The sequence below is a fragment of the Bufo bufo genome, chromosome 4, assembly GCF_905171765.1.
Source record: "Bufo bufo chromosome 4, aBufBuf1.1, whole genome shotgun sequence".
Taxonomy (NCBI): Eukaryota; Metazoa; Chordata; class Amphibia; order Anura; family Bufonidae; genus Bufo; species Bufo bufo.
Window position 1 is genome coordinate 407,750,244 of NC_053392.1, and position 27,914 is coordinate 407,778,157.

The 27,914-nt window shown below is 42.7% G+C and overlaps 1 protein-coding gene across 3 annotated transcripts in view; it reads right to left on the bottom strand.

The window, feature by feature from the left end:
- PDE10A (phosphodiesterase 10A) overlaps positions 1–27,914 on the bottom strand; it is a 384,127-nt gene that overhangs the window by 35,782 nt on the left and 320,431 nt on the right. For all 3 annotated transcript variants that reach the window (XM_040429292.1, XM_040429293.1, XM_040429294.1), the window contains exons 16-17: positions 21,874–22,024; positions 18,002–18,157 (exon numbers count right to left, since the gene is read on the bottom strand). In XM_040429292.1, the coding sequence (XP_040285226.1) occupies positions 18,002–18,157; positions 21,874–22,024 (307 nt within the window). The remainder of the gene's footprint in view (positions 1–18,001; positions 18,158–21,873; positions 22,025–27,914) is intronic.

Below are 27,914 nucleotides of genomic sequence, written 5' to 3' on the forward strand. Positions count from 1 at the left end.
TGACAAACCACCATATAACTACCCAGTAGTCCAGCAGATATTCAATGTGGGGTGGCAGGGTGCTGTCCAAGTATGCCACCACCTGCTGGTTCAGGTCCTTTTCCAGGTCTAGCTGCTGCTGCTGAGTAGATTCTTCACTATGCGGGTGAAGAAAGTTGCTCATCAGCGACTCTAGACTCAAGGTTCTGCTGATGGAGCTGGAACTGCTCCTACCCCCCCCCCCCCACCCTGCCACAGCAGCCATGGCAGAGGGACGTGAGCGCAGAGGGCCGCCCCGGTCAGACCTGCGAGAGGATGGAGGATGGCGCAGATAGGCAGCGGTCCAACTGACTACATAGGATGTCTCTATAGTAGTTCAGTTTGTCGTCCCTCTCAGCGGGTGTAAAACAGGCCCCCATTTTGGACCGGTAGCAAGGGTCCAACAAAGTGGAGAGCTAGAAGTCATCCCTCTGCCAAAAGGTGACAATTAGGCTGTCACTACGCAAGCAGGTGAGCATGCATCGGGCCATTTGTTCAAGTGGCCCTGAGGGACCCCCTGCCTCCATGTCCATTTCATACTGCCACGGTGTGTCTGGGTCCTCTGCCTCGTCCTCCTCATCGCCCTGTAGATCCTCTTGCTGCTCCTGCTCCTCCTCTCCTGTCACCTGTGTACAGTATAAAAACCACCCATTTCACTAGACATTGTTTGTGCTCCAATGTCCTCATCCTCCAGTTCAGCCCCCACAGGGCTCATGTGGCTTGAGATCTAGGCGCCACGTCTCCAGTCCCCTGACCAGCGAGATTTACCAGCATCAGTTCCAGGACATGAAGCAGTGAAATGACGTTGTCCAACCCGTAGTCATGCGACTGGTCTCATCAAAGGGCCTGAGCAAACGTCAGGTGTCACGCATGAACTGCCACTGGCTGACATCGAAGTTACACAGGGGAGTACTTCTGTCCGCTTGGATCATCAAGAAATCGTTTATGGCCTTTCTCTGTTCGTATAGTCGGTCCAACATATGGAGGGTGGAATTCCAACAGGTGGAAACGTCACATATCAGCCTATGTTGGGGGATGCCGTTCTGCTGCTGCAGCTCAAGGAGGGTGTGCTTTGCAGTGAACGAGTGGCTGAAGTGCATGGAAAGCTTCCTGGGCATTTTTACGATGTTTTGCAGGTGGGTTGATGAATTCAGGAACCATTTGACAACCAGATTGAACATGTGTGCCATGCAGGGCACGTGGCTCAGCCCTCCTTGTCGCAGGACCTATGGCGTGAGAACGTAGATGCAGAAGCAACGTCACCTGGCCAAGTTGCTGGTGTGGCTGTGCAGGAACCACATTCACCCAGTGAGCCGTAAAGGACATGTACTGTCCCTGACTGTAGTTACAGCTCCACACGTCGGCACTGCCATGCGCTTTGGCAGACACCGACAGGCTTAACGACTGGCCCATCTTGTGTTCTACATACGTGTGCAGGGCTGGTACTGCCTTTTTAGCAAAGAAATGACGGCTTGGGACTCTCCACTTCGGCTTGGCACAAGCCAACAGTTCTCTGAAAGGTACAGAGTCCACCACTAGGAAAGGGAGGGACTGCAACACCAGCAACTTGGCCAGGAGCACATTCAGCTTCTGAGCCGTTGGATGAGTGCACACATACTGTTGTCTCTTGGAAATAGCTTCGGTGATCGATTGCTGATGGAATGACTGACGAGGAGTAGGAGCATCAGGACCAGCAGATGATGGGAAGGACAGACAGCTCCCTTCGGCTGAGGAGCCTTGACTGCCTGAAATCGCGTGCGTGCCATTGGGTGATGCAGCGGATGCTGCGGCAGGCTGGACCACCACATCGGAGCCATGGTTATCCCAGGCCACTTTATGGTGACGCTGCATATGTTCATGCAGGGCAGGTAGGCTCCTGTGAAGTGGGTGGTCTACTCTGGGCACGTTTGGCTCCCGACCTCCCACTGCTGCCACCCTGCTGACTCCCGGCCACGTTAGCGACTTGCTGGCTCCGCCACTGCCTCACGGGCAAGCTGCCATCCTCTTCTTCCGATGATGATGAAGCCCCTAATTCACCCGGCTCCCAAGTGCGATCAGCTACATTATCATCATAGAGTACTGTCTGCACGTCAAACAGTCTCTGGGTCAGGAGCCTGACCGCTCGCAACATCAGCTCCCACGCCACTCTTCTCATCACTACTTGCCCACCTACCAGAGGAAGCGGCGGATGTCTCCTCCACATCGTGGCTGGCCAGTAGCTGCTGACTGTCATCTAGTAGCTCATCTGATGTCACTTGGGACGAAGTGGATGACTAAGTCAACCATTCAAGAACTGCTGGGTTGCTGGTCAAGAAACGGATGCTAGATAACACCAGGAGCTCAGGCCTCTCGCTGGGACTCCTGAAAGTTTGGAAAAATTCACAATTCTCTGCTTTTAAGGCAGATTGTGATACCTCATAAAATAGTTATTACTTTGCATTTCCCATATGGCTACTTTATGTTTGCATTATTTTGTTAATTTCATTTTATTTTTTTAGGATGTTAGAAGATTTAGAATTTTAGAAGCATTTCTTAAAATATTTAAGAAACTTTCCAAAACCCAGGACCAATTCAGTTATACAGTATAAGTGACCAAATATTAGAAACTACACCCCTCAAGTTATTCAAAACTGATTATTACAAACTTTGTTAACCCTTTAGGTGTTCCACAAGAATGGAAGGAAAATGGAGAAGAAATTTCAAAATTTAACTTTTGTTTGCAGATTTTCTAATTCTATCAATTTTTCCTGTAACACAGCAAGGGTTAACAGCCAAAGAAAACTCAATAGTTATTACCCTGATTCTGCAGTTTATAGACACACCCCATATGTTGTCATAAACTGCTCTATGGGCATAATGCAGGGCTCAGAAGGGAAAGAGAAACATATGGTTTTTGGAGGGCAGATATCACTGGGATAGTAACATAGTTTATAAGGCTGAAAAAAGACATCTGTCCATCCAGTTCAGCCTGTTATTCTGCAAGTAGATCCAGAGGAAGGCAAAAAAACTATTTTATTTTAAGATACCATGTGTTGCATTTAAAGACCACCCTGATGCATTCCTACAGTAGACTCACAAAAAGTAACCCAATTTTGGAAACTACAGGATAAGATGACCGTTTTATTGGTACTATTTAGAGCAGGGCTCGACAAATCCCAGGCGCCAGGTCGCCATGGGGACTAGGAATTTTGTCTTGGCGCCTGGGTATTTGTCCCTGCTTGAAAATAGGCCCAGCACACCAGCAGCCGGGTGCAGCCACTGGAGGGTTAGGACCGCGAGCAAAATGAAACCTTTTTTTTTTTTAATCACTTGCGCCCAGGCTCGGACTGCCACCCTGCCCGGACCCCTCAGCTTTCGGCTCCATCGTGGTTTGGCCACTCTCCTTCGCCGTCTACCGGTCGCAGCGTGCTCATGTCGCCGTGCGTCATCTCCAGGGCAGTTAAAAATGGCAAAGCCTTTACCGGAGCCCGGCAGGTACTTATGTGATAACTGTCCGGCAGACATCAGAGCCCGTGTCCCGGTGAGAGAGGCTCGGCGGGGGAAGAGGAGTTAGTGCAGGGGAGGCAGAGCGGGAGCACAGGTAGCGGCGCTGCACTCGCTGACAAGTGGAGGGAAGACAATCAGCCCATCATCATTCCTCCTGCTGTATACAGCAAGGGACATGATCGGGCAGCGCAACATCCGATGATCCCAGGACACCAAGTGTAGGCTCAAAGTTTGTAATGTCTGCCTGCTGCAGCCAAGTTGGCCTCGAGCACGGCCATGAACCCAGCGGGGAGCTGCATACCTGCTTCTGTCATTAGGCTGGAGCTCTTGCTAGCCACAACTGGTGGCCATTCCTGCACCGTGTTCCATCCCTGCAGTTACCATTCGGCCATTTCTTAGTTCTTTCCCTTTCTAGGAAAGCTGGGTGACAGCCTGTATACCACACAGAAAGCCGGGTGGCAGCTCCTAGGAGAGCTGTGTGGTATACATGCTGTCTGTCACCCAGCTTTCCTGGTCTCCTGAAGAGAATATATCTCAGTATAGGAACATTTAGATACGTTATCATATGATTTACCCATTCAGGAGTCTTGGAATGCTGGGTTGTAGCTCCTATAAGAACTAAGACTACTGAATGGCCAAATCATCTGATGACTTCTCTATATGTTCCCATGCTGAGATATATTCTCCTCAGGAAATCTGGGTGACAGGCTGTATACCACACAGTTCTCCTAGGAGATGCCATAAGACTCCTGAATGGCTAAATCATCTGATAACTTCTCTATATGTTCCCGTACTGAGATATGTTCTCCTCAGGACTAGGAGACCAGGAAAGCTTGGTGACAATCCATGAGAGAGCTGGAAGGCCCCCGCAGTATTCCTAGGGTAATTCCAATGGAAATATTTTCCACAGAGGATTACCTGTTGTAGATTTTTATCAAACTCTACATGTAGCATGTGGATTTTCTGTGGAATTCAGCCACGATCAGTTACACATGGTGAAATCCTATATTACCACGGTGCGGATTTGAAATGTGCACAGTAGGTTCATTTCCGTGTGGATTTTATAAAGTGTGAGGATTTTTGGTAAAATCTTATCCATTTTGCTGGTATTTGCTGCAATACACTGTGGATTTCATAGCTGCAGTTCTATGAGATGAATGATGAGCCCGGACCAAACATCCTGGGGAAGGGATCTCAGTTCTGTCAGCTGCAGCACAGGGATTATACACACAGTGACGTCACAGCGCAGGGATTATACACACAGTGACGTCACAGCGCAGGGATTATACACACAGTGACGTCACAGCGCAGGGATTATACACACAGTGACGTCACAGCGCAGGGATTATACACACAGTGACGTCACAGTACACTGATAAACACTGAGGAGATGCGGCACACAGTGACATCACAGTACAATGATAAACACTGAGGAGATGCCGCACACAGTGACATCACAGTACAATGATAAACACTGAGGAGATGCGGCACACAGTGATGTCACAGTACAATGATAATAAACAATGCCCATGTTGTTTGGTTCTAGACTTCTTTATATGTTAATTTAAGAGGTGTTATTTTTGTCGCTGAAAATAAGGCTTTATAAGGTTAAAAAAAAAACGGCTCCTAACATTTTTAGCTGGCTCCTAGATTTCAAGGAAATTTGTCAAGCCCTGATTTAGAGGTACATTTTTGATCACTCAATATTATGTTTTTTGAGACAAAGTAACCAAAAATGTCTGTTCTGGCACAGTTTTTAATTTTTGGTTTTTACAGGGTTCACCTGAAAGGAAGGTCTTGTGTTATTATAGAGCAGATGATTGCGGATGCAACAATACCAAATATGTATTTTTTTGTTTCAGTTTTACATAATAAAGCATTTTTAACCACTTCACATCCGCCCATAGGATATAAACGTCTTATGGGTGGATGTTTAACTCTGCATGGACGAACTGGAACGTCCATTTAGAGATCGCAGCTGCACGCTAATAGTGCAGCTGCAGAGCGGGTTGCCCGCTGTCAGTGACAGCAGGGCAACCCAGAGAGAAGGCAGGGACAGTTGCGAGGTGTCCCTGCCTTCTAGATTGCTATGCGCTTCCTGTTCCGGCCCAGTGGTCATGTGACCGCCGGGGCCTGGAGAGTGCAGGAGCTGTCGGGACTATCATAGACCAAGATCAGCCCTGCACTGAGGCTGTACAGCCTCTCTGGGGGGTGTATTTCCCCTGTAACTGGGGCTACTATGTCAGCCCCAGTTACAGGAGAAATCAATAGTGAAAAAAAAAAAAGAAAATAAAGTCAAATATCCCCCAGAGGTCTTGTATGACCTTATGGGGGACACAAAGTGTAAAAAATAAATAAATAAATAAAGTGTTTTATAAAAAAAAAGTTTCACATGTAAAAAAAAAATATATATATATATATATATATATATATATATATATATATATACATATTTGGTATTGCAGTGTCCGTGACGGCTCTATAAATATATCACAGGATCCACCCTGTCCGATAAACGCCATAAAAAATAAAAACTCTGTCAAAAAAGCCATTTTTGTCACCTTACATCACAAAAAGTGCAACACGAAGTGATCAAAAAGGTGTACGTCCCACAAAATGGTACCAATAAAGTAGTCACCTCATCCCGCAAAAAATGAGTGCCTACATAAGAAAATCGCTTAAAAAATAAAAAAAAACTATGGCTCTCAGACTATTGAGACACTAAAATTATTATTATTTTTTTTAAAAATGATATTATTGTGTAAAACTTAAATAAATAAAAAAGTATTGATATTAGGTATCGCCGTGTCCGTAAGAACCTGCTGTAATATTTTTATACATTACCTAACCCCTTAAGTGAACAACGTAAAAAAATAAAATAAAAGGAGTGTCAAAAAAGCTATTTTTTGTCACCTTACATCACAAAAAGTGTAATACCAAGCGATCAAAAAGTCATATGCATCCTAAAATAGTACCAATCAAACCGTCATCTCATACCGGAAAAAATGAGCCCCTACATAAGACGGTCGCCCAAAAAAAAAAATACAAAAAATATATATTGCTTTCAGAATGTGGAGACACTAAAAAAATTTTTTTTTTTCAAAAAATGCTTTATTATGTAAAACTGAAACAACCAACCAAAAAAATATTTGTTATTGTCGCGTCCAACCTGCTCTATAAAAATAGCACATAATCTAACCTGTCAGATGAACATTGTATATAACAAAAAATAAAAATGGTGCCAAAACAGCAATTTTTTGTTCACTTGCCTCACAAAAAGTGTAAGGCTAGATTCACACTTGCGGCAGGACGGATCCGACATGCTGTTCACCATGTCGGATCCGTCCTGCGGCTATTTCGCCGTGCCCCCGGGCCGCAGCTCCGTCCCCATTGACTATAATGGGGACGGGGGCGGAGCTCCGGCGCAGCACGGCGGTGCACGGAGAAAGCCGCCGGACTAAAAAACCTGACATGCAGTAATTTTAGTCCGGCGGCCTTAAGCCGTGCACCGCCGTGCTGCGCCGGAGCTCCGCCCCCGTCTCCATTATAGTCAATGGGGACGGAGCGGCGGCCCGGGGGCACGGCGAAATAGCCGCAGGACGGATCCGACATGGTGAACAGCATGTCTGATCCGTCCTGCCGCAAGTGTGAAAGTACCCTAATATAGAGACAACCAAAAATCATATGTACCCTATAATAGTATCAACAAAACTGCCACCTTATCCTGTAGTTTCAAAAATGGGGTCACTTTTTTGGAGTTTCAACTCTAGGGGTGCAACAGGGGGTCTTCAAATGTAACATTGTGTAAATAAACCAGTCCAGCAAAATCTGCCTTCCAAAGACCATATGGCGTTCCTTTCCTTCTGCGCCCTGCTGTGTGGCCATACAGCAGTTTCGACCACATATGGGGTGTTTCTGTAAACTACAGAATCAGAGCAATAAATATTGAGTTTTGTTTGGCTGTTAACCCTTGTTTTGTTAGCGGAAAAAAATTATTAAAATGGAAAATCTGCCAAAAAAGTGAAATTCTAAAATTTCATCTCCATTTTCCATTAATTCATGTGGGTTAACAACGTTTGTAAAATCTGTTTTGAATACCTTGAGGGGAGTAGTTTCTAAAATGGGGTCATTTTTGGGTAGTTTCTATTATGTAAGCCTCGGAAAGTGACTTCAGACCTGAACTAGTCCTTTAAAAGTGGGTTTTGGAAATTTTCTGAAAAATTTCAAGATTTGCTTCTAAACATCTAAGCCTTCTAACGTCCCCAAAAAATTAAATGACATTCACAAAATGATCCAAACATGAAGTAGACATATCGGGAATGTAAAGTAATAACTATTTTTGGAGGTATTACTATCTATTATAAAAGTAGAGGAATTGAAATTTGGAAATTTTTGGTAAATTTTTACATTTTTTTATTATTAAAAATGAAATTGTTTGACTCAATTTTACCACTATCATGAAGTACAATATGTGACGAGAAAATCTCAGAATAGCCTAGATAAGTAAAAGCATTTTAAAGTTATTACCACATAAAGTGACACATGTCAGATTTGCAAAAAATGGCTCTGTCAGGAAGGGGGAAATGGCCCGGATGTGAAGTTGTTGAAAAGAAATCATGAAATCAAAATGTTTTTGCGTCTCCATTTTCTGAAAGCCATATTTTTCAGTTGATTGTCTTATGCGGGATGAGGTAAATGTTTGATTGGTACCATTTTGGTATACATACAACTTTTTGATCGCTTGGTATTACACTTTTTGTGAGGCAAGGTAAAAAAAAAGTGTCTTATTTCAGTCAACGTTGCTCTTCTATCAGCTTGAATCAGTCGGTCCATTCTCCTCTGACCTCTAGCATCCACGAGGCATTTTTGCCCACAGGACTGACGCATACTGGATGTTTTTCCCTTTTCACAACATTCTTTGTAAACCCTAGAAATGGTTGTGCGTGAAAATCCCAGTAACTGAGCAGATTGTGAAATACTCAGACCGGCCCGTCTGGCACCAACAACCATGCCACGCTCAAAATTGCTTAAATCACCTTTCTTTCCCATTCTGACATTCAGTTTGGAGTTCAGGAGATTGTCTTGACCAGGACCACACCCCTAAATGCATTGAAGCAACTGCCATGTGATTGGTTGACTAGATAATTGCATTATTGAGAAATAGAACAGGTGTTCCTAATAATTCTTTAGGTGAATGTATGTCTTTATTATGGGAAGGGGGCGTTTTCTACTTAATACTTTTTTTCTTATTATGAAAAACACTTTTTTTGTTCCAATGTGGGATTTCAACTTTTGGGGGTCTGATCCCCTCTACAATGCATAACAATATATTCTGTATGGGGGCTGAATCTCATAGGCTTCCATAGAAGGCAAGCCAATATGCTTTGCACAGGCATCAGGGTGCCTTCTCAACCATTGGGTCGCTGTCACCACATCCCAGGGACCCGATGGGGGTGGGGAGGAAGCCTGTACCTCCACAAGTCCCGTGTATGCCCGTCATGCCCTGCTCAGGTTTTGTGCGGAGGTCTGCCAGGTTAGCAGCACGTGTGTAGGTTTTTGTTTGTTTTGGGTTTGGAGTTGAGCTGTATCCGCCTCCCTTCAGGTGCACTGGGTGGGGTCGTTTGTGTGAGTTTATATTACGCCCCTTCCCAGTGTCCTGTGCGGGTTATAGTTTTTATCTTGCTCTGAGGAAAGGTGGATTTGCGGTTTCTGCTCAGCTACAAGATAAGTTGGTTTTTGTTTTCCTTTTTGTGTGTTCTGTCTAGGCTGTTAGAGAGACACCTGCCTCCTCCAGTTCCTGAGGAAGCAGGCTGCCTCTTTCCCCCTTTTCACCATCTTAGGGACTTTAGGGAATCTACAGCCTTAGGCACAGGGGCACGTTGATTCCCACCCTTAGGGTCTGAACGTGGGCACAGAAGTCCAGGGAGAGCTGGTAGGGAATTGTCAGGAGGTGACCTTTATTCCCAGCTTCTGGCCGAGACGCTTGTTTTGTGGTTTTCTGTGTGTTTTGGTATCTTGTATCCTACCCAGCGTGACATTATAACCTGCCAATACCTAGACTGCCATTTCTCAGCTGCTTTGAGATGGAGTAAATTGATGCGTTAGTTGATCGCCTGCAGGGATTATCCATAGAGGTTGCTGATTTGCGTAATTCTGTCGCACGGTGTCAGAATGCTCTGGCATCAGGTGCGATAGGAAGAAGTCAAATTTATGGGGAGCCTAGAGTCGCTCTCCCTGATAGATTTTCAGGGGGTGTGGATGACTTTATCCGTTTTAGAGAGCCATGCAAGCTTTATTTTTGGCTGCGGCCGTCTTCATCTGGTGATGAGAATCAGAGAGTAGGGATAATCATATCCCTGCTTAAAGGGGACGCGCAGTCCTGGGCCTTTTCTCTGCCAACCGGTTCTCTGGCTCTCCGGTCGGTGGATGAATTTTTTAAAGCCTTGGGATTAATTTATGATGACCCAGATCGGGTCTCGATGGCGGAATCTGGGTTGCATAATTTATTACAAGGAGATCATACTGCAGAGGCATACTGCGTTGAGTTTAGGAGATGGGCTACGGAGTCTGAGTGGAATGACCCTGCGCTACGTAGTCAGTTTTGTCAGGGGTTGTCTGAGAGAATTGAAAGATGCCCTCGCTTTTCATGAGTATCCTGATACGTTGGAGAATGCAATGTCTTTAGCAGTACGGTTAGATAGACGCATTAGAGATAGGTGTAAGGTTCCTTCCGCGCGAGGGATCCCTTCTGTGAGTGGTTTCGTCTCACCGGTTTCCCAGGGTAATATGACATGTAATTCTGGAGTAGGGGAGGAACCCATGCAGCTGGGTCAGGTGTCTTTCCGTTCTGGTAATAGGAACTTTAGGAGGTTGCATAAGCTATGTTATTACTGTGGAGAAAGTGGTAATTTTGTTTATGCTTGTCCTTTTGTTAAACCGCATGTTGATGATAAAGAACCACAAAGAGGTTTACATGAAGAAAAAAAAAAAACATCCTTGACTCTTGGTAGTGTGAATGGTGTGTCGGAGCAAGCAGGTATGCAATCTCCCTGCAATACTCATTTTCTCCTTCCAGCTATGGTGGTGCTAGACTCAAAAATGTAATTTTGAAGTATTCATTGACTGTGATGCTGGGGTAAACCTTATTGATTTTCTTTTTCTTCAAAATCTGGGCTTAAGTACTTGCACTTTAGAGAGATTTCGGTGTTCGCAATTGATTCTTCCTCTCTTTCTCAAAGGAGTCTCACTCATATTGCTCATGGCATTCAGTTAAGGGTGGGTGATTCACATGTTGAGATCATTTCTTGTTTTGTCATGAAGGACTTGCCCACTCCTATGGTCTTAGGTTTACCGTGGTTGATAAAACATAACCCAACTATAGATTGGCAGGCAAGGCAGATCATTGGTTGGAGTGAATTTTGTTCGGACAATTGTCTTAGTGCGTCTATCTCAGGTGTGTCTACTACGGTTCTACCTCAGTATCTCTCAGATTTTGCGTATGTCTTTTCGAAGGGTGGGGCTCAGGAGTTGCCTCCTCATTGTGAATATGATTGTCCGGTTAATCTCATCCCAGGGGCTAAGTCTCGGCTATACAATCTTTCTCAACCCGAAAGAGAGGTCATGTGGAAATATATTGCCGAGAGTTTGGCAAAGGGTTATATTAGGCCATCTAAGTCTCCGGTCGCAGTTGGTTTATTCTTTGTAAAGAAAAAGGATGAATCGCTTAGACCCTGTCTGGATTTCCGGGAATTGAACCGCATTACGGTCCATGATCCGTATCCCCTTCCTTTTATTTCTGACCTTTTTGATCAAATTGTTGGAGCTAAGGTGTTCTCTAAGTTAGATTTAAGAGGGGCCTACAATCTGATCAGAATCAAGGAGGGGGATGAGTGGAAAACGGCCTTCAACACGCACGAGGGTCATTTCGAGAATCTGGTTATGCCTTTTGGCTTAACTAACGCGCCAGCGGTGTTTCAGCGATTTGTCAATGACATTTTCCATCATCTTGTGGGAAGGTTCATTGTAATTTACTTGGATGACATACTAATTTACTCCCTTATCTGAAGACCCATCAGGATCACGTGAGACAGGTTTTGTCCATCCTTCGGGAGAATAAATTATATGCTAAATTGGAGAAATGTGTGTTTTCTGTTCAGGAGCTTCCGCTTCTGGGATATCTGCTTTCTGACTCTGTTTTCGTATGGACCCTGAAAAGGTCCGGGCGGTTCTGGAATGGGACCGACCAGAAAATCAGAAAGCTTTGATGCGGTTTTTGGGGTTTACCAATTATTATAGAAAATTTATCTTGAACTACTCTACCATTGTAAAACCTTTGACCGATATGACTAGGAAAGGCGTCGACTTATCTGTCTGGTCGGATGAGGCATTGCAGGCCTTTTCGGCTATTAAGGAATGTTTTGCGTCTGCTCCCATTCTGATGCAGCCCGATGTGTCTCAGCCATTCGTGGTGGAGGTGAATGCATCAGAGGTGGGGGTTGGAGCAGTGTTGTCGCAGGGTTCATTTCCTGGCAAATGGCATCAGTGTGCTTTTTTTTCCAAGAAGCTCTCGGTCGCCGAGAGGAATTATGATGTAGGAGATAGGGAATTGCTGGCCATCTAATTGGCCTTTGAGGAATGGCGTCACTGGTTGGAGGGGGCGTCTCATCCCGTTACGGTATATATTGATCATAAGAATTTGGCTTACCTGCAATCTGCCAAGTGTCTGAATCCTAGACAGGCTAGATGGTCACTGTTCTTTACTAGGTTCAATTTTGTGGTTACTTTTCGTCCGGGGGTTAAAAACGTCAAGGCAGATGTATTGTCTCGTAGTTTTCCTGGGGAAAGTGATGCAGAAGATCCTGCTCCGATTTTGGCTGATGGGGTGGTGGTCTCCGCTCTGTACCCCGAGATGGAGATGGAGGTGTTGGGGGCCCAGGAGGGGGCTCCTGATTCTTGTCCTCCAGGGAGGTTGTTTATTCCTGCTGGACTGCGATACAAGGTATTCAAGAAACATCACGATACTGTCCTTGCTGGACATCCTGGTGGCAAGTCCACCTTTGATCTTATTTCCCGGAGGTTCTGGTGGCCTGGGTTACGCAAGAGTGTTGAGGATTATGCAGCAGCTTGTGAGACCTGTGCACGGTCAAAGGTTGCTCACACTCGACCTTCTGGTTCACTTCTTCCTTTGTCTATTCCATCTCGTCCTTGGACGCACTTGTCTATGGACTTTGTTACTGATCTGCAGAGTTCCTCCGGGAAAACTGTGATTTTGGTGGTTGTGGACCGTTTTAGTAAAATGGCTCACTTTGTATCGTTAGCTAGTCTGCCCAATGCTAAGACTCTTGCTCAGGTTTTTGTTGATAACATCGTGAAATTACATGGCATTCCCTCGGATGTGGTTTCTGATAGGGGTACGCAGTTTGTTTCCAGGTTTTGGAGGGTGTTCTTCGGCTTTTCATCCGCAGTCGAATGGGCAGACAGAGCGTATTAACCAAAACCTGGAGACCTACTTGAGGTGTTTTGTGGCTGAGAACCAGGAGGACTGGTCCTCATTCCTATCCCTAGCAGAGTTTGCTTTGAATAACCGTAGGCAGGAGTCCACGGGTAAGTCGCCATTTTTTGGCGCATACGGTTTTCATCCTCAGTTTGGTACCTTTTCTGGGACTAGTTCCTCTGGGATGCCAGAGGAGGAGAGATTTTCTTCTGCCCTGTCTTCTATTTGGCGGAGGATCCAAGTGAATTTGGAGAAGATGGGTGAGAGGTATAAGCGAATGGCTGACAGGAGACGTATGACTGGTCCGTACCTGTGTGTGGGTGATCTGGTGTGGTTATCTACTAAAAATATTAAACAGAGTACCATCTTGGAAACTGGGTCCAAGATTTATTGGATCTTACAAAATATCTGCGGTTGTCAATCCAGTGGCGTTTCGTCTGGATCTTCCGCAGACCTGGAGGATCCATGATTTGTTCCACAGGTATTTACTGAAGAAATATGTGAAACCGGTGGAACCATCGCTATTGCCTCCTCCCCCTGTTCTGGTTGATGGCAATTTAGAGTTAGAGATCTCTAGGGTTCTCGACTCACGCGTTCTTCGGGGTTCCCTTCAGTACCTGGTACACTGGAGGGGATATGGCCCCGAGGAGAGGATGTGGGTTCCGGCTGTGGATGTTAGTGCCAGCCGACTGGTGAGGGCCTTTCACAGGGCCCACCCGGATAAAGTTGGGCCGGGGTGTCCGGAGGTCACCCGTAGAAGGGGGGGGTACTGTCATGCCCTGCTCAGGTTTTGTGCAGAGGTCTGCCAGGTTAGCAGCACGTGTGTAGTTTTTTGTTTGTTTTGGGTTTGCAATTGAGCTGTATCTCCCACCCTTCATGTGCACTGGGTGGGGTCATTTGTGTGACTTTAAATTATGCCCCTTCCCAGTGTCCTGTGCGGGTTATAGCTTCTATCTTGCTCTGAGGAAAGGTGGATTCACTGTTTCTGCTCAGCTACAAGATAAGTTGGTTTTTGTTTTCCTTTTTGTGTGTTCTGTCTAGGCTGTTAGAGAGACACCTGCCTCCTCCAGGTCCTGAGGAAGCATGCTGCCTCTTTCCCCCTTTTCACCATCTTAGGGACTTTAGGGAATCTACAGCCTTAGGCACGGGGGCACGTTTATTCCCACCTTTAGGGTCTGAATGTGGGCACAGAAGTCCAGGGAGAGCTGGTAGGGAATTGTCAGGAGGTGACCTTTATTCCCAGCTTCTGGCCTAGACGCTTGTTTTGTGGTTTTCTGTGTGTTTTGGTATCTTGTATCCTACCCAGTGAGACAATGCCAGAGTCAGCGCTGACCACAGCATACAAGGGATTAATACGCCAGCAGCCACGTATTCACTATGGCTGGCATCTACAGCTGGGGCTTGGCTGTCAGAAACAGCCGGGCCCCTGCCACTGATCGGGCGGGCGCAGCTCAAGCACCCGCCTGATCAGCACACTGTACCTGTACGGAGCTGGGAATCAAGTCACGTCCCACAGCACCGTACAGGTACAGTGCTGGTATCCTACGGGATAAACCACTGACAGCGATAACATTGATTATTTTGTAACAATGACAACTGTCAATCTACGGGATACTAGGCAGCAAGATACTAAGTACGCCACTAAGTACTAAGTACTGCCAGAGAATGCACCTAATTTATGAAGAGACCTGTGCCTCACCATAAGTTAAGCGCATCTTCCGGCAGCGCAAGAAATACAAAGACCAGTGTATCACACTCCTGTTTTGATGAATCTTCCCCTAGGTTCTTGAAGTTGATGTGTTGGAGGAAGAAAAAAATAGGCAAGAGTAAAGATCTGGCCAACTAAATGGTTAGTATTCGAAGCCAAGAAATGCGTGTCAAGGTGGACACTTTTCCTGGTGGTGGCGCGATACCACACTTTCAAAATGTCTTAGGGTATATGTTTATTTTGGGCTTTCCTCATTTGGGATTTTTAGTTGTTTATATTTGGTCAATATATACATACCATTTTTTGTTATTACAGTTCCATTTATTCATCTTTTTTTTTTCGATTTTTGATACTATTGTATCTGGGTAATTTTTTGTTCATATTCGGTGAGACAGTGTGGGCGGCACCACCAGGATGCACTCTGTATTGTTGGGATGTTTTCTTTTCCTCCAATAGTTTACAGTAATACTTATTTTTAAATAATTGTAATTTTGTTACTTTGAAATTAAAAAATTTAAGAAATTATATGATATTTTTATTTCTGGCTTGCTTTTTCTTCCTTTTTGGTGGTTGATGCAACTAAATGGTTAGGCTCGATGACTGGTCATAGCACCTTCAAAAATGCAAACTTGTGGCACTAGTAGTACCTACTAAATGAGGCCTAAGGAACAACAACTAGTGAACCAGCAACAAAGTCATGGGTGCCCAAGTCTCCTTGATGTGCATGGGGAGCAAAGGCTAGATTTTTTTTTTTTTTTACTTCCAACACAATTTGCTGGCTATGACAGACAGGTATCAGAACATACAAATGGCATAAATTATAACTGTCTTTAGTAAAGGTGCCTCATGCGTTGCAATTTGCCAAGTTTGGAAATCCATAGCTGCAAACTGGTCAGAGTGTCTTTTCCTCCAAAACTGACCATGAGCATGTGAACATAAGAACTGGGCTATGGAGCATTGAAAGAAAAATGCCCGGCATGATGAATCACATTTTCTTTTACATCATGTGGATGGTTGGGTGCAAGTATGTAGTTTACCTAGGGGAAAGATGGCACAAAAATGCCCATGCTCTTTGGAGGCGGTGTCAGGCTCTAGACAATGTAACCTTTGATCCTGGCATTCATGTGGATATTACTTTGACATGTACCACCCGCCTAAATGTAGTTGCAGACAAAGTATATCCTTTCTCGGCAACAGTATTCAGAAACAGTGTGGCATCTTTCAGCAAGATCATGCACCCTGCCACACTGCAAATATTGTTTAGGAATGTTTAGAAGAAAATGACAGAGTTCAAGGTGATGACTTGGCCTCTGAATTCCTAAGATCTCAATCTGTTGAAGCATCTGTGGGATTTGCTGGAAAAATAAGTCTGATACATGAAGGCGCTATGTTGCAATTTACAGAAATTCAAGGATTGGTAACAAATGTCTTGATACCAGATATCACAGACAACTTCAGAAGTCTTGAGGAGTTTATGACTTGATGGGTCAGAGAGGTTTTGTCTGCTTAAAGGGATCTACCCAATATCAGTGGTTTAAATGTTTTGGCTAATCAGGATACAATCTTGAGGATTTACTGTGTATTTGCATGTGCAGCTTGAGTCACAGTTATCGCTAAATGCTGGGCCGCAACTGGACTATTTTCAAGTAACAAATCCAAGTGCCTGATAATTAGTGGTAAAAATCATGCGCTACCCGTGGCTCAAGCCAAATGTATAATATAACAGAACACCCATGGCATGTAATTCAGTGACCAATGTATTATCGTGCATAAATAAACTTTAAAAAATATGTGGCGTTCATTACCATTACTCATGCTCTTCCATTCTATATACGCAGGTTTAGTACCCACCTATATGTAATGGCTGCTATTTTATTCTTGAGAGCAATGTCATGCAAATATGAAAACTACAGTGTTATGTGTCAAGAGGCACACCAACTAATATACTGTTTACTTGGTTCCCTTCTGCTAAGGAATTAAAGGGGTTCTCTGGGACTTAGAGATAGATGTCCTATCCTCAAGATAGGTAATCAAGATCATATTAGTGGGAGTCAGACACCCAGCACCCCCACTGATCATCTGTTTTAGGCAGCCATTGGTATTCCACTCTGTTGACTTAAGACTCTCTCCAATATGAAGTTACCAGCGCACTAATGGGAACTGAGCTGTTATACTCCGACATAGCTATTACAAAGTGGATGGAGCAAGCAGCGGCCCAAAAAAGCTGATCAGTGGGGGTGCCAGGTGTGGGACCTCAACTGACCTGAATATCTACATCCCAGAAAATGCCTTTAAATATTCAGATTTATAAGTTGTATTTATTAAAGGGTAATTCCGGTTATCCCCTACCCACATGATAGTGGAGAAAGATTAGATCAGTGGGAGTCCTACTGCTGGAACCCCCACCTATCATGAGAGCCCAGGACCCGTACCCCATGGAGCCCCTGAAAATGAGCTCATCTGATCCATTTATTTCTATGGGTGTCCTGGAGATAGCTTAATATAGAGCTTGGTTATCTCCGGATCTCCCATGGAAATGAATGGAGTGGATGAGCGCATGCCCAACTGGCTGCTCAGTTCATTTCTGAGGGGTCGTGTTCTCGTGATTGGTGGGGGATCCCAGCGGTAAGACTCCCACTGACCTAACAGTTAACCCGTATGCTGTGGATAGGGGATGACTTAATAAAATCGGAATACCCCCTTTAAAGGGCAATTTCACCTGAAGTTCATTTATACTAGTACACTGTTGCAATGAAAATTTTTCTCATGGTCCAAAATTATTTTTATCAATTTTTGAGGGTAAGCTACCCCTAAGAAATATAATAATTAAAAATTAAGATAGAGCTCATCTCCTAAACACAATGGGAAGGATGTAAGCGCTCGGCAAGTAGTGTCAGCTCACATCTTCTAGTGTAGCAAATTTTTCCCCGGTATTAGTGGAACTGTTCTGCTTCACTTCAGTATGGTGGAAGGTCAAACGATTAAGTGATCAATGCCACAGCTACCATTTTATTTTAGCTTCTAAGGTTGATATCTGGGAGGTTAAGCAGTTGCAGTGCATGTACCTCTTATAAAACACTTGTGTGGCATAGCTCTAGGCTACCTACTGTATATTTTTAAAAAGACTGTCATGTTAAAACAGCATATTAAATGGTTTTCAAGAGCTAATGCTGCAACAAGGCTTCTATAATAATCACAAGCAATGCTATCTAAAAAAAAAAAAAAGCCAAGTCAAGGTAGTGTTACACCTTGCTACTTTTACCTGACTCCCCAGAGGACACTTTCACTGTTCTTACCTGCAGAATAGACACAGTTTGGGAGAAGTGGTGTTGCTCCATTGTTGAGGTTGAATATAATGCTGCCAGGGGGTGATCAAATTTTTGTAAGTAGCTGTTTGTATACCCCCGGTGATCTAGGTCATGACATAAGCATGCTATCAAAAGCCCTTTTCTCTAGAACAAAAAACAAATCAAAAAGAATATTAAAGAAAATTGTGGAATTATTCTTTATTTTAAATCATCTATCTGCAAATTATGATGCAATAGTTTATTTGTATAGTGTGTACTTGAGAAATACAAGATAAAATACTAAAGAAAAAATATACTAATTCTCCCTGCACTCTACTAGACGTTTCTAGCCACTCATGTATCAAAACAGGACATTTTAGAGAAATTGGAATTTATTAAAATAACAGTATCCTCACCAAATCTGAATTTGAGTCTATGTTCCTAAAAGGAAGATCTTTTAAAATTAAGCACATTTCAGAAATGGCCTGCTTGTCTTCATAATGCATTAAATCCACTATCTTCGTATTACTATGATCATCATTACTGTTTCTACAGGAATATAACAGATAACTATATTTGTGTTAACCATTGAAGGTTGAAGTGTTACTTCAGGCTGGATTTACAAAATAGTTTATGCCTTAGAAAATGCAGTTTAGGGCTCTTTCACACTTGCGTTGTCCGGATCCGGCGTGTACTCCATTTGCCGGAATTACACTCCGGATCCGAAAAAACGCAAGTGTACTGAAAGCATTTGAAGACGGAACCGTCTTCCAAATGCTTTCAGTGTTACTATGGCACCCAGGACGCTATTAAAGTCCTGGCTGCCATAGTAGTAGTGGGGAGCGGGGGAGCAGTATACTTACCGTCCGTGCGGCCCCCGGGGCGCTCCAGAATGACGTCAGAGCGCCCCATGCGCATGGATGACGTCGAAACGACGTTTAGCTTAAGGCCGGATCCGGATCAATGCCTTTCAATGGGCATTAATTCCGGATCCGGCCTTGCGGCAAGTGTTCCGGATTTTTGGCCGGAGCAAAAAGCGCAGCATGCTGCGGTATTTTCTCCGGCCAAAAAACGTTACGTTCCGGAACTGAAGACATCCTGATGCATCCTGAACGGATTTCTCTCCATTCAAAATGCATTAGGATAATCCTGATCAGGATTCTTCCAGCATAGAGCCCCGACGACGGAACTCTATGCCGGAAGACAAGAACGCAAGTGTGAAAGAGCCCTTAGAGGTGCACTTACTCACATGTTAGGGTTCTGCAAGTTCTGCAATTAGTAAAAAATTGTAGCAGAAGCAATTTAACTTAGCGGGGGAAGCTATGAGTAATAACTTTTGCACATATTTACTAAGTTCTCTGCGCCAAAAAATCTGTCTAAAAACTTGGCACAGCTAAGATTTTCACACTTTTCTCCAACATGCCTGACAAGGGGGCAGAGCCCTAGATGCACCATTTTGTGCCAAAATTTTGACACTATTCTGGCATAAATATCGGTCTCAAAGTATGTGAAGTGTGAATATGGAGTTTCTGATCATTTGGAATTCATTGGGTCTGATAAAATTATCCAGACCTATGTATAAATGGAATATTTGTCTGCCATGTCTATTTCAGACCTTGACTATTTCTGTCAACATGAATAAAGAAACTGGTGTGGAAAATTTGTGAAAGGCTTTGTCCATTTTATCTGATAAGACTGGAGGACACTTGTACAAGGTATTGTTCCATTTATTTGATGACCTCTAAATGAACAAGGATTTGTTTGTAAATGTGTGTGTAAAGAGTGAAGCATTGCCTGCATAGTTTGTCTTGGGATTCTGATTTGTTGTGAATCTAAAGCGTGTAATACAACTGTCAATTTTTCAGCAGAGGTTCGTAACGAGCATTCGTATGAAAGCTTGTTAGCGATCATCTTGCAGCGTACCCGATGATTGAGCAAACGCTTGATCATCAAGCAATCCGAATCTTTTCACATGTTAAAAAAAAATTTGCATTTGCAGGCGGAAGATCGTGATGTATAATCACAATCTGCTGCCGGCAAACCACCATACTGTGACCAAAGAAACCAACCAATAACCCCAAAGGGAATGAAGAGAACACTCATAAAATATATGCAGTTTTATTAATACATGACACATATACACAAAATGACATAAGGCACAAGGTCATGGGAGGACGGGACGCCCTGTGTGTCGGGGCGACAATCCCCACCCTCACATGTACCGTACTAACAGGGAAACAAACCAGAGAATCCAAGGATACTAAACCACTCACTGATGGGTCTAATGTATGTTACCCAAAAATGACATATGATTAGTTGCAAATCCAAAATGTGCATAGTATCAACTGCTACCAGTACCGTGTTGCACTAGCTCATGAAGGTTGTAATGGCCAGCCTCTACAGTGTACCTCTACAGCTCTGTCCAGACATCCGGTGCTTCCACACATCATAGGTAATTAACACATTTCATATGTTCACTGCTAGTGTCTATATGCATTAGTTATTTTTCTAGTATGTCTACCACTGCCGTGCCCTCGCTCTGTTTATATTTTACATTTGCGACCAGACCTTTTGTTTTCTAACCACTGCAGGCTATGAGTGGTTTGGTATCCTTGGATTCTCTGGTTTGTTTCCCTGCTAGTACGGTACATGTGAGGGTGGGGGCGTCCCGTCCTCCCATGACCTTGTGCCTTATGTCATTTTGTGTATATTTCATGTATTAATAAAACTGCATATATTTTCTATGAGTGTTCTCTTCATTCCCTTTGGTGTTATTGGTTTGTTTCTTTGGTCACAGTATTGCACACTAGACCCCAGTGTATTGTATGTATTATATTGGAGTTCGCTTATTGGTTGGGCAAACCACTATACAGCAGGGAGATGAGTGATGGCATAGCGATCGCTCCTCCACATGCTGTGGAGAAAATCACTGCATGTAATAGCAGTGGTTTCCTCCGCTAGCAAGCAGGCAATATATTTCATTAGGAAGTGAAGTTCTTTGGTTAACACAGTATAAAAGCTAGACCTTTTCATTTAAAAAGTTGGAGTTCACCTATGAGGAGACATCTTTGCGAAGGAAAACTGGTGTTCTCAATTGAATCTCTGACTGCTTTTGTTGAAACGGGCTCCCCAGCTAATAAGATGATGTTAACTCAATTGGTGATTTAAGTACCTTCATACTGGATGTATTAAGGAGGAGTCTAGATGAAGTGTGGTTTTTATTATGTGTCGTTTTATATAACCCTTATTTGTTGTAGGTTAATTCTTTGCATTTACTTAATTTGCTAAAAAAGGACATACATTTGCCTGATGATTACTATTCCCTTAATAAATGTACTTCTTTATTTTACCATTCTAAAAGTGTTGTGTGTAATCTCTCTGGATCTGAGCCTGAAATGGTGTATTGTTAGCAATTTGCCTGATTTGTTAGCAATACAGTATGCCAACCAATAATTGGTATAGAGTCAGAGAAAAGTGTCTTTGCTTGCACCATATATAAAATCCAGCATGAGTCACGGTTATAAATTTAGTGCAGATCTAGACAGACGGTTCTATATGATGCCATTTTACATAGTAAATCTGGGCCATTCTGCACTCTCCCCTAGAAACTACATATAGACTGCTATTTCTAATCAAAATAATAGCTTCTCAAGTGGTAGTGAGTTTTTTTTTCTTTTTGCTTCCCTAGATGCAGAGTTGGCAATTCCCTAAAAGTTGAGCTTGTGTAAAACACAACTAAGATACACTTTAATGTATGTTATACAGTACTTCAGGTTAATCATGCACAGTATTAAAAAGAACATTACAATAAGTGGATTGGGTTACAAATCATATAACGTATGAGAAAACATATGAAAGTTGTAATACAAATTATGTCCTACCTCCAAATCTGTGAATAAGTCTTTGTTATGTTGTAATATAGCATACATGCAATGTGACACGGTTACTGCATGCTTCCAATTATGATAGGGTACACGTCGATAGTTCTTTTTCACCGACATAGTGAAACGACACAACTTTTCAAGTTCAAAGCTTACAAGAAAAAAAACAAAAAAAACCACAGGAATCAAAACTAGTCTGGAAACATAAAAGTGCTACAATAGATCGGTATATTCTATGATAGAGTGTCTGGCTGAAGAAAAAGCAAACAATTCAACATCACTCTGCAAACAGAAATAATAAAGTAAATACAATAGTGCCATACTCACTATAGAAAATATATTAATGCTACGCTCATAAATGTGAGATTCTTAGCAAATACATTTTGTAAATTTTGTGCCTGTCCACCACCGATCAACCACTTTTTAGGACAGTAACCTACACTAAATATTACCTTTGCTGGTGCCATACTGGCCTCCATTAAATTCAGGGATAGTAGGCTTTATATTTGCCCTAATAAAAATCTGCCTATAGGACAGACAGACAACTCTTCTACCCATAATCTACTAATCACTCTGTGAACCAAGGCGGATAAATTATGGCATTTAAGTCTGTTAAATAAACTTTATTCAGTACAACGTTAATGTATTAAAAAGGGCATTTTTGTTCTTGATAATGTCATACTCAAGACTCCATAAAAAAAATGAATCAAACTAATTAATATAAATGTCTTCTAATGCAGTGGATCTCCCTAAAACAGATTATCTCCCTACAAGCAAGGTGGGTGGGCACAGACTTTGCTAACACTTATTAAAAAGAGTGATTTAAACTACAGCTCCCTCCATGTGCAATATTTAAATGACACTATTTCAGCAAATTATTTAGCACTCACATTTTAGGAAATATCCCCAAACCCTAAAACAATTAGCTCTAGGGTCACTTTAAAAGGGTGTTTCCACCAGGACCACTTTAACCACACTGCCAATGCTTCAACGGCACATCCTGCCATTTCCACCTGCTCTTATGATCATTCTTTTCTGTTGTCTCCCCAATCCATCTAATTTCCAAAACATGGAGTGTTCAGAATAATTTTATAATTCTTTATTTGGGTACAGTATGTTTGTGCCAGCGATCACATTGCTAGACAGCAGCAGCATTAGATGTTACCAATACAACCAGCCGATTAGCAGCTTTTCTACTAAGGTCTAATGCTCAGCATGGAAATACTGTTTCTAAATGAAAAACTCCAATGAAATGTAGTTTATTTCTTTGTTGGTGTCTTCTTCCAGGTGCTGCATAGGGGGAGGGTCCAGCCCTGGGCTGTATTTAATTAGACTATACTGGAATGAGTGGAAACCAGCACACAATAAGTAATAAGGCTGAAAAAAGACATCTGACCATCCAGTTCAGACTGTTATCCTGCAAGTTGATCAAGAGGAAGTCAAAAATTCTGTAAGATAGAAGCCAATTTTCCTCATTTTAAAGGGAACCTGTCACCGGGATTTTGTGTATAGAGCTAAGGACGTGGGTTGTTAGATGGCCACTAGCACATCCGCAATACCCGGTCCCCATAGCTCTGTGTGCTTTTATTGTGTAAAAAAATAATGATTCTATACATATGCAAATTAACCTGAGATGAGTCCTGTCCCCGACTTATCTCAAGGACAGGACTCATCTCAGGTTTAACTACAGAATCAGGCCAATAAATATTGAGTTTTGTTTGACTGTTAACCCTTGCTTTCTTACTGGACAAAATGGATTAAAATGGAAAATTTTACAAAAAATAGCTGTTTTGGCATCGTTTTTATTTTTTATTATTTACAACGTTCATCTGACAGGTTAGATCATGTGCTATTTTTATAGAGCAGGTTCTTACTGACGCAGGGATACCTAATATGTTTACTTTTTTAAATTTATTTAGGTTTTACACTAATATTTTTTAAACCTTTTTTACACCTTTGCAAAAAAATTTTTTAACGGTGTTCACTTGAGCGGTTAGGTCCTGTGGTATTTTTATAGAGCAGGTTCTTACAGACACGGCGATACGTAATATGTCTATTTTTAATTATTTTTTACGTTTAACATAAAGCATTTTTGAAACAAAAATACTGAGAGCCATATTTTATTTATTTTTTTGGCCGATTGTCTTAGGTAGGGGCTCATTTTTTTCGGGATGAGCTGACGGTTAGATTGGCACTATTTTGGGGGGCATACATCTTTTTGATCGCTTGGTGTTGCACCTTTAGTGATGTAAGGTGAAATTTTTTTTTTTATTTAGCACATTTTTTTTAAAATTTATTTTATTTATGGTGTTCATCTGAGGGGTTAGGTCATGTGATATGTTTATAGAGCCGGTCGATACTGACGTGGCGATACTTTATTTTGGGAAAAGGACGCTTTTTTTGAAACTTTACAAAAAAAATTTAAAACTTTATTTATTTAACTTTATTACACTTTATTTTTTGTCCCACTCTGGGACTTCATCTTATGGGGTCTGATCCCCTTTACAATGCATTCCAATACTTCTGTATTGGAATGCATTGGCTGTATGAGTAATACACCTTATGGACTCGGACATCAGGGTGTACCTGTACGCTCTGTGTCCGCAAGAGGTTAAGAGAAAAAAATTCCCTGGATAAATGACCCTCCTTCAGAAATCTGGTAACTATAGCCTGTAATATTATTACTCTCCAGAAATACATCCAGGCCCCTCTTGAACGCTTTTAGTGAATTCACCATCACCACCTCCTCAGGCAGAGAGTTCTATAGTCTCACTGCTCTTACCGTACAGAATTATGTTCTAGGCTTGTGTGAAAACCTTCTTTCTTCTAGACGCAGAGGATGTCCCCTTGTCACAGTCCTGGGAATAAATATATCATGGGGAAGATCTCTGTACTGATCCCTGATATATTTATACAAGGATATTAGATCTCCCCTTAGTCGCCTTTTTCTCTAAAGTGAATAACCCCAATTTTGATAATCTTTCAGGGTACTGTAGTCCACCCATTTCAGTTATTACTTTAGTTGCCCTCTTCTGAACCCTCTCCAGCTCTGCTATGTCTGCCTTGTTCACAGGAGCCCAGAACTGTACACAGTACTCCATGTGTAGTCTGACTAGTGATTTGCGAATTGGCAGGACTATGTTCCCATCATGGGTATCTATTCCCCTTTTCATGTACCCCATTATTCTATTGGCCTTGAAAGCAGCTGCCTGACACTGGTTTCTATAGCTTGGCTTGCTGTCCACTAAAATCCCCAAGTCCTTTTCCATATCAGTGTTACCCAGTGTTTTACCATTTAGTATATACCAGTGACTTGCATTATTCCTTCCCATATGCATAACCTTACATTTATCAGTGTTAAACCTCATCTGCCACTTCTCTGCCCAAGCCTCCAATCTATCCAGATCCATGTGTAGCAGTATACCTTCCTCTTTCGTGTTAATTATTTTACACAGTTTAGAATAATAGGCAAAGATTGATATATTACTGCGCAAGACTTCTACAAGATCATCAATAAATATACTGAAGAGAATAGGGCCCAATACTGACCCCTGTGGTACCCCACTAGTGACAGTGACCCAATCTGAGTGTGTACCATTAATAAACACCCTCTGTTTTGTTTTCTATCACTGAGCTAGTTACTTACATACATACATTTTCCCCCAGTCCAATAATTCTAAGTTTATATACTAACCTTTTATGTGGTACAGTATCACATGCTTTGAGAAGTCAAGATATATGACCACCCCTGTCCAATTTACCTACTTCTAGAAACTCATGAAATTAGTTTGACAGGGGTGATTCCGCAAGAAGCCGTGACAATATGGTGTTATATGCATATTTACATTGAGATACTCATAGCATAGCATCTCTTCAAACAGTTTACCCACAACAGATATTAGACTTACTGGCCTATAGTTTCTTGGCTCTGTTTTTGACCCCTTATGAATATTGGCACCACATTTGCTAAGCCCCAATCCTGTGGAAAACTCCCTGTCATTATAAAGTCCAGAAATAAGAGTCTGTCTATGACATTACTTAATTATATAGGTGGGTGGATACCATGTGGACCAGGTGATTTGTCTATTTTAATATTTTTAAGACACGGCTGCACTTCCTCCTAGGTCAGACAGGCCAATTTTTTTTTTATTACTTAATTTTTATGCATTTACAAAACACATCATAAAAAAATACACACAAAACAAATTATATTTTTCAGTCAATTTTTTTTACCCAAGACCTCCCCCCACACATCATCCCCCTGAGAGAGAATAATTTTTTTTTTAATCAAAATATATTGTTATTTAACCATTGGTTCCAAAGTTTGGAGAACCAATTCTTCATTCCCCTATTATAATATATTATCCTCTCTGTTTTCAACAGATTATCCACCAATCTCCTCCAGTCTATCACAGAAGGTGGGTCTTTTTCAATAAATTTTTCTAAAAATGAGAAGTCTTGCTTGAAACAACAGTTTTGATTTTAGAGACCCGCAAATGTATTGTACCACCTAATATGCAGGCCACTGGATCTTCCTCTACTTGTACTCCCAATTTTTTTTTTTAACATTATCCGCCATCTCAGAACAGTATCGGAACAGTTTTGGACATCTCCAAACTAAGTTAAATAGGCATACTTGTTCCATGCCACATCTAAAGCATTCACCTGTGGGTTTCAAACCCAATTCACCCAAACTCTGTAATATTTACTCCCGAATACTTAAAACTACTTCCTCTATCCACGACGGGTACATCAAAACACCTCTCCCCTTCTCCCTCTCCTAGTAACATCAAATGTGACTTTCCCCAATTTATTTTCAATCCTGAATAATATCAAATTTTTTCAATTATACCCATTTATCCAACTCAAAATCTGTGTCACCTAAAAACAATAAAATATCATCTGCATACATTATTTTCTCCCTACCATATTGAAAACCCTTAATATCTTCATTTTCTCTAATAATTATCGCTAGTGACTCTATTGCAATTGCGAAGAGCATCGGGGATAGGGGACATGCCTGCCTAGTGCCCTTAAAAAGGGCAAAGGGCAGGGACATCACCCCATCCACAACCACCCTTACTCTAGGGGTGTGAATAAATCTATTTAATCCAATTTATAAAAGAATTCCCAAAACCAAAATATTTAAGAACCTCCCACAGATATTCCCACAGATATTCCCACTCTATGCAATCAAATGCTTTAGTTGCATCCAGTTACAATATCCTTTGGGGGGAAAAATGCCCCTGCGTCTTATGGGGCGAATGGTGACATTTTTACATCACGGGGAGGGACTGGGAGGGGGAGCTGGGGGCCGGCAATTTCGGCGAGGGCGGTGCAGTCACTGTAGTCCGGCCCCGCCACTCCAGTGCTGCACTATACAAATATAAAATGTCTCATTCAATTATAAGTGATTACACATTTACCCCCACTCCTAATATTACCGTACATCCTAACCGCTTCTGTAGAATGCAGGCAGGCCGGGCGGGCGGCAGCGTAACTCCCTGATGTCACGTGCCTGCGCCACCTACTTTATGAATGAAGCAGGTGGCGCAGGCAAGTGACGTCAGTGAGTGACGTACCGGCCGCCCGGCCTGCGTTGTACAGCAGCTGTTAGGATGTACGGTAATATTAGGAGTGAGGGGGCATGTGTAATCAGTTTTAATTGAATGAGACATTTTATATTTGTATACTGCAGCACTGCAGCGGCGGGGGGGGGGGAATCTGTGGATGACAGTTTTATGGGGAACATCTGTGGATGGCACTGTTAAGGGGTGGGGGGTCTGTGGATGGCACTGTTATGGGGTGGGGGGTCTGTGGATTGCACTGTTATGGGGTGGGGGGTCTGTGGATGGCACATATATAACAGTGCCAGCCACAGATCCCCCCTGTAACAGTGCCAGCCACAGATCCCCCCTGTAACAGTGCCAGCCACAGATCCCCCTGTAACAGTGCCAGCCACAGATCCCCTCTGTAACAGTGCCAGCCACAGATCCCCTCTGTAACAGTGCCAGCCACAGATCCCCTCTGTAACAGTGCCA